Source organism: Hypanus sabinus, chromosome 15, assembly GCF_030144855.1.
Source record: "Hypanus sabinus isolate sHypSab1 chromosome 15, sHypSab1.hap1, whole genome shotgun sequence".
In the NCBI taxonomy this organism is placed as follows: Eukaryota; Metazoa; Chordata; class Chondrichthyes; order Myliobatiformes; family Dasyatidae; genus Hypanus; species Hypanus sabinus.
The window spans coordinates 82,137,434-82,145,263 of NC_082720.1; the positions used below are offsets into that span (position 1 = coordinate 82,137,434).

Genomic DNA, 7,830 nt, shown 5'->3' on the forward strand with positions numbered 1-7,830 from the left:
CCATTCCCATTCCAACATATCAGTTCATGGCCTTCCTCGTATGCTAAGATGAGGCCATCCTCAGGTTGGAGGAGCAACTCTTTATATTCCGTCTTGGTAGGCTCCAACCTGATGCCATGAATATCAATTTCCCCTTCTGTTTTTAAAAAACAAAATACCTCCACCCCCTCCTCTGTTTCCCACTCTTACCTTTTACCTCTTCTCACCTGCCCATTACCTCACCTTCTTTCCCGTTCTCCAAGCAGATTACTACTTCTTCAGCCCTTTACCTTTCCCAGCCACCTGGCTTCACCTATCACCTTCCAGCTAACTTCCTTCCCCACCACCCCACTTCCCCACTTCAGTCTGGCATCTCTCTTCACCACCACTACCCCCCACCCTTCCTTCTCAGTCCTGATGAGGGGTCTCAGCCTGAAATGTCAACTGTTTACTCATTTCCATTGATGCCTGACCTGAGTTCCTCTAGCATTTCGTACGAGTTGCTTTGGATTCCCAGCATCTCTGGACTTTCTCCTGTTCCAGATAAATTTAATCAATTGACTTCAAGTTACTCAAATGATGTGGGAGGAATGTGTCTTCAGATTATAAGTTATGTTATTAGTACTCTAGATTGTACAGTAAATAATCTCTTGTATGCTATTTATGCACTTAATTTACAAAAGACTCTGTTACTACCAACTTGTAAGAAGAAAGGAACTGTTGTTTACAAAATATTAAAAGTAAACAATATTTTTCCTCCATGTTAGAAGATGGATGATATGTTCCCAATATTTGCCAGTGCAGATTTGGTATGATGACGTTGATTTTAGGATTTCATTATGTTTAGTGCTCCAAGATAGAGAATGTATTAACCATTCTACGTTCTTTTTCTGCTCAGCATCCTGTGTTGGATGAACCGATAGCAGAAGCAATTTGCATTATCGCAGATATGGATAAGTGGACAGTCCAGGTTGCAAGTAGCCAGAGACGTGTCACGGACAGCAACAAACTAGGGAAAGAAGTACTTGTATCCAGTTTAGTGTCTAACCTACTTCATTCCACTCTACAACTTTACAAACTAAATCTGTCTCCAAACTTTGTAAGTATTCAAGACTGGGAGCGATCTTTTATCTTATTTGAGGTTTATTCAGATATAAAATAAAATATCAAGTCAAACAAAGTATCACGGCTGCTATTGACTACGTTCACATCTAGCTTCCATCATCCTTAAACTCCACAATTGCAGTTGATCACTCATCTCAATAGAACCACAAGTTAATAAATGTGTAAATCTATTCTAAAGCCTGTTACCAGGAAATGATGTGTATATCTAAAGCAGCAACCAAATCCTATTTTAGAATTGTACTAGGGGACCCAAAAAAAATTCAAACTGCTTCTGCCTCCAATGTGCCTGTTTATCTTGTGTGATAGTGTAACACTAGTGCACTTTAGGAATGATGATACATGCAGAAAAGAAATAAACCTTTTTTAAAGCAGTGAATGTTGTTTTAATTATTACATCTAAGTAAAGAGGCTAATGATTTTGGCAGCAGAATGGCCAAAAGAAGAAACTTAGTCAAAAAGTTTCAGAAGATAGAAAGATGGGACTAAATCTTGTAGATTAAGAGCATGGGCAAATTGAAAGGAGGCTGGAAATGAAGAAATGCCCTTTGCTTTATTTTTGAAGAATGATCAAATTAATTTCAAAGAAACCAATTATATATGGTACTGTACAAAAGTTTTGGGGGTTTGTGTGTAATGATAAACCTGATTCTGATATGGGTCTGTATTGTGGATTGTGAGTGGGAAGGGGCCAGGGAGAGGGGAATCATGGTTGGGAAGAGGGGAGGGAGTGGAAAGCACCAGAGAAACGTTCTGTAATGATCAATAAAGCAACTGTTTGGAATCAAATGATCTTGCCTGGTGTCTCAGGGCTGGGTGTGTGCACCCACCCCCCCCCCCCCCAAATTCCCCCTCTGGCACTCCTTTTCTGCTATCTGTCCCACATCCCTCCAGTGGCGCTCTACCCTCGCTGTTCCCAACATCTTTTGCTCCCGCCATATTTACAAATTCACTCTACATTCCATGTTTGCAACCACAGTACTGTGCAAAAGTCTTAGTGTATATGTATGTGTGTGTGTATGTGTGTATATATATATATATATAAATGTGCCTAACACTTTTACACAGTACTGTACATTTGGATTCTAAAAAGATGTTTGTAATCAGGAATAAGTAAAACTCCACCAGAAGGTATTTGGACTGTTGCTGTGATAGCAAGTCATCATCTGGTCAAATTTGCTGAATGGTTGCTGGTAAAGCCAGGTTTGGTCATGGTTATTGGGATGAAATTGCAGATCTGAGGAAAAGAATACATTTTACAAGGCCGTACCAGTGATTAGAGGATAAGATAAGTGGGGGCTTGGGGAAATTCATTGCAAATGAGTTAGAGAAATTGATTCGGAACAAATCAGTTTTTTGTAACATCTTTATTGTTCTGTTGTCCCCCAAACAACACTAACCTTTAATTTGGGGCATCTTCACTTCACAACTAGGAACTAAATAGAAGCTCTTCTCCTTTAACATTCCAGTAATTAGTTCTGGTTGTAGATCTGATTTTCATGCAAAAGGCAGCTGCTCCCCTCCTAACACTTACACCAGCTGTTCATAAAGACATTATGTATTTCATTGTGCTAGTCATGAGCAGACTGCCAAGAATCTTCACAACTTGTCTTAAATATTAAAAAGGATTAATATTGAATTAATCTGTATTTGTTTATATATAGTGTATAATGCACCTAGAAGATCGCTTGCAGGAGCTATATTTCAAAAGCAAGATGTTGTCAGAATATCTGAAGGGCCAAATGAGAGTTCATGTGAAGGAATTGGGTATGGTTTTGGGGTAAGGAGTTTTAATCTTTCAAGCAGTGAATTATGTATGCCATTATTCCAGCTGTTTTTTTTAAATTCCACATGAAGAGGAAACTTTTACAGAAAATATGTCATCCACCTATGTTGTAATGCTCTGAGTCACAGTCTTAATAAGGGCATTAATTGATATCAACCAAATTATTTCTATATTTGTCTGTTGTAACTTCCTTTCCCCTATTTTAGCTGATTTCAAATGTACACACTCACTGGTGGTATCAGTTAAGTCACTTAAACTAGCAAGATCCCAAGGTTATCTGTCATGATCTCTAGTGTCATTTATTTCACCTTTCTTGCTGCAAGTGAAGACCTAGTTTAAATTTAAAGTCTTTTGGGGAATGAGTGATAGAGTGGCACATTACACAAGTATCAAGACTCTGACTTGGAATGATACACCTCAGAAACAGGCACTTTGACCTAATTAGTCTAGGCCAACCATTAAGCATCATTTTATACTGTTCACATTTCTAACAAATCTCCCCCAGGTTCTGATATTCAAAACAACAGGAACGTGTAGTGGTGGGATCACAGGAAAAATGTATAAATTCCACACAGATGCCACAAGTCAGGTCACTGGGACAGTGTGGCATCAACAATATGCCACTGTGCTGCAAGTATCTTCCAGGGGTGTTCTTAATTTTCCCTCAACTTTTTTTCTAAATTATTTATTCAGTTCCATGCAAAGGCACATTTTTTAATGTACCTCAATGATTTACTGTAAAGTTCCATTTGTATTTGGGTTTTGATTTCATTTCCTTTGTAACCTTTTCAGCTACAGCTATCATATTTAGCTACAACCTTGTCAGCCATTGACTGTATACTTCACGTTATATAATAATAAATAAAAGTTGAGAGTGTGGATGTGGAAAATCTCCCACCTCCCCTCCACCCTTTAAATTTTACTTTCTGCCAGATAATTTAGTCCACCACCTAATGGGGGACTGGGAGAGCATTTGTATATCAAATTGATTAAAGACTGGAGGTTCCTTTCCTTGTAGTAATATATTTTTTTTAAAAACCTGAAAACTTTTTGTCATTTATTTTGTTTAACAACCACCAGTTTTATTGATTAACAATCAGAAACAATAACTGACAATTTTGTTTACTTATTTTCCTGTAACCCAAGGCTTATTTTGTTTCCTCTCAGTGCCATGTTTGACTTAAACAAATGGACCTTTGTATTTATTTCAGCACAGAGTAGGCCCTTCTGGTACTTTAAACCTCACCGCCCCAGCAACTCCCAACAACACCGATTTAACCCTAACCTAATCAAGAAACAATTTACAATGACCAATTAACTTACCCAATATGTCTTTGGACTGTGGAAGGAAACTGGAGCCCCCGGGGAAAACCGATGCATTCCATTGTGAGGATGTACAGATATTGCTTACAGAGGATGCTGGAATTGAACTCCTAACTACATTGCCCCAAGCTGTAATAGCATCACACTCAATGCTGAGGCACCATGGCAGCGTAGCAGTTAGTGCAACTCTGTTACAGTACAGTGCATCAGAATTTGGAGTTCAATTTTGGCGTCATCTGTTTAAGAAGTTTGTACATCCTTCCCGTGTGTATATAGGTTTCCTCCGGGTGCTCCGATTTCCTCCCATAATCCAACGATATACCAGTTGGTAGGCTAATAGGTTGTTGTAAATTATCCTGCGATTAGGTTGTTGGGCGAAATGGCTAGTTGGGCAGAAGGACCAGTTTGGCGCAGTATCTAAATTAAAATTAAAGTCAAGATCCAGAAACTTAGCAAGCTTAATTTTGGTTAATGAAGTGCATTGGATAGAGAAAGCTCAGTGTCTTGTTAAGGTAAAGATGCATATGTCTGTGTCAATTTGAACTAGAATAGACTAGAAAGCTATTTTTGCCCCTCTTTAAACAAAAGCTTCCAAATGCATAAGGTGAAGGAATACACAAATACTTAATTTGCTTTCTGGAACTCTGAAGTAAAATTACTCATGTTTTCTTCTTTCATAGGATTGAATCCAGTGACCTGCCCTTGCTGGCAGCTGTAGCGAGCACTCATTCTCCGTATGTGGCCCAGATATTGCTTTGAATTTCCTGATTGCCAAGTTATGTTAAACATTTGAAAAAGGAAATGACTGCACAGAATGGAAGACAACACCAAAATATTTACATTTTCCATGCGTGTAATCCTATGTTCTTGTCTTATATGGCAAGGTCCTTGCATCTTAACGGCATGAAAATGCCACAGAAGAATATCACCTTGGTAGAAGGAAGAAGATTGGTACTGAGCAAAACAGTTATTTTTCTCACTGTTGAACTGTTTAAAGCAAGTAGAAAGTTTTGGAAGGGGAGACCAAAAAAAAAGAATAGTGAAATATTCTTTTTCAGTGTTTAACCGTTATTTGAACAACTACATTTTTAAACCAAGAGCAAGAAATTTCAGCTTTTTCTTCTGACTTGATCTAAAACTATGATGTTGCATGTATGGAAATTTTTTGACTTCAGGGAAGTCGGACTAACTCCTGTTTTTACTGAACCTGCACATATTTGCGCATTTTTATTTTTTGTACTCCATGGACAGAGTATTTGGAAAGATGTTTTGTATGTTTACTTTTACAAAAACCCTCTTAAGAATAAACTTTAAAAAAAAAGTCTGTTTTAATGTTTTAAGTATATTGATGTAACTGACAAGAATTGAACAGTGCTAATTATTGCCTTTAATTAGAGGAATTGTTATCTGTGATTGCTTTCGCTTCACCTTTCTAAAATTTAAGCATTGATGCAACAATTTGGTTAAAATCATATAGGAAAGATCAGTCAAAAATTCAATACATTCATTCATTTGTATCAGTAACAGACCTTCAGTCAGGAATCTGACCAAAATTTATTTGAAAATGCTTTGTAATGGAGAGGGAAAATCAGTTCAATGCTGTACTACCTCAGTTAATTCTGCATCAAGGGATGTAACATGCTCTCATTTCTCTGCTACCAAATGCTAGATTAGCTGGATTTTATTTATAATTTGTCTGCCAATGTTATGCATGTTATTCAGCTCATGGTGCTAAGTGATGCAGTAAAGTACCAAATTCAGGCACTGGCACCACATGTGGGTAGAGCTCATGAGAAGAATCTAGAAGTGGAAGAAGAAATGTAAATTTTAGCTAATTAACTGGTGAGAATAGGCATCTTCAACATGTGGTTCTGGTTCTGGATGGTTTAATGCATTCCTAGTTGATCATGTGAATAAAATAAAGTGAAAAGACAATCGTATTTTCATGTCCATACTGAATTCTGTACATGATCCTAACTACATTAATTTTTGCAGTATTTTTCAACGTTTTTATAATAGGGTAATCTCTCTAAGACTTTTTACATATCCTCAGAACCCAGTGCCAACCAGGCAGAGGGTGGATTGGGAATGTTGGGTAAGGATATCTATCATTTAGCAATCCAGTTTGACCATCACTATAACAACTAAAATCTTTCAGGTGTGAAGTAGTATGAGGGTGAAATGCAGACAATAAACCAAAGTAAATAAAATATTTTAAAATAGCCATCCACTCTGGGGAAAAGTAGTTAAATATTTAGTAATATTTTCCATTGGAACTCCTGGTGTTTGTACTGATGTCAAAATTGTATCTATGTGATGCAGCAAGAGTTATTTATGTTTTATTTTCTTTTCCCTTTCTTCAGTATTCATAGAAAAGTATTCCAGCTAAAGCCTTTAAGAGAGTGGAAGATTAATTTTTATAGCAGCACTAGCAGATTGCTAGGATTGCAGGATTGCAGATCTGCTAGGATTGCAGACACCATTTACTGTTCTGGTCAAGATATAGCATGGAGAAACAGGAAATATAAATCTTAGCCGGACAAAGGATTGAGAGGGCAATTTAAAATGAGAGTGCCTTTTGAACCCATCACAGTGACGTTAAAGTACAAAATAAAGTATCTTTGATATGGCTTGGACTTTATTCTGCATAAGATTCTGAACTATGAATTGATTTTGTTAATATAATCACAGCCTTAATCAGAGGAAATTTCCATCAAGGCATGGGCTAACAATAATAAAAACGTATTTGGTTTACTTTAATAAGGGATACTTGGATTGCTTGGGAGAAATCCTGTTAATTTCTCATCCTCTTGTAGTTAAGGGCAGTGGGTTTGTACAAGGCTTTTCTTTCATGCATTATGGTTTTAAAGTCTTAAGGGAGATTTTGTGTAATTTTTCAAAATAACTATTACAAAGTAATTTCTAAATTGCAACATGAATGCTGATTTAAGAGCAAGATATTATTGTATTTAATATTTTGTCAATTGTAATTGTCTCTTACAGTATTTTTAATTTATTTGACTCAAATGGAAGTTGTCTAAACTGCACAAAACATCCAGGACATCCTGTAAATATTCTTCTTTCAGTGTGCACTATTGTATTAACCATTTGTTACTTTTGGAGAATTCTGTGCAATAAATACATGAGAAAAAATTAAGGTTGGGCATTTGGCCTACAGTTTGTTTTAACACAAGTAGTTCCTTCACAAGTTAATGCCAACTATTTGAGAATTCATTGAGGATTACTATTCAGCTTATTACATACCACTCTTGAGATTGTGTTTTCAATTTAGTAGCAATATTTTGGGATGAACTTTCATGGAAGTTCCTTAAAACTCCTTCATGAGGTTGAAACTTAATTAAATTAGATGTGGGTTTCATTGAACTTGCTTGCTGATATTGTTTATTGTATATAACAAAAAGAAGAATGTTGTTTCAAGATTTTTGAGAAGATCTGCTATAGTAAATTGGGCTTGATAAAACGAGTGAGTTCCACCTTATTAAGTTGGACATTCAACCTTGGCTTGGCAAGCTAGCAAATCGTCCATATTCATGTAAGAGCTGATCGACACTCTTAAAATAGCAAATGCTGGAAGGTTCATTGTTGTGATTCATTAACTG

General features: G+C 36.7%; 1 protein-coding gene across 3 annotated transcripts in view; it reads left to right on the plus strand.

The window, feature by feature from the left end:
• Positions 1-7,367, plus strand: part of fnip1 (folliculin interacting protein 1) — a 99,148-nt gene extending 91,781 nt beyond the window's left edge. For all 3 annotated transcript variants that reach the window (XM_059990599.1, XM_059990601.1, XM_059990600.1), the window contains 3 exons: positions 878-1,078; positions 2,766-2,881; positions 4,891-7,367. In XM_059990599.1, coding sequence (XP_059846582.1) covers positions 878-1,078; positions 2,766-2,881; positions 4,891-4,969 — 396 coding nt within the window. In that variant the 3' untranslated portion in view covers positions 4,970-7,367. The remainder of the gene's footprint in view (positions 1-877; positions 1,079-2,765; positions 2,882-4,890) is intronic.
• The last annotated feature ends 463 nt before the right edge of the window (positions 7,368-7,830 follow it).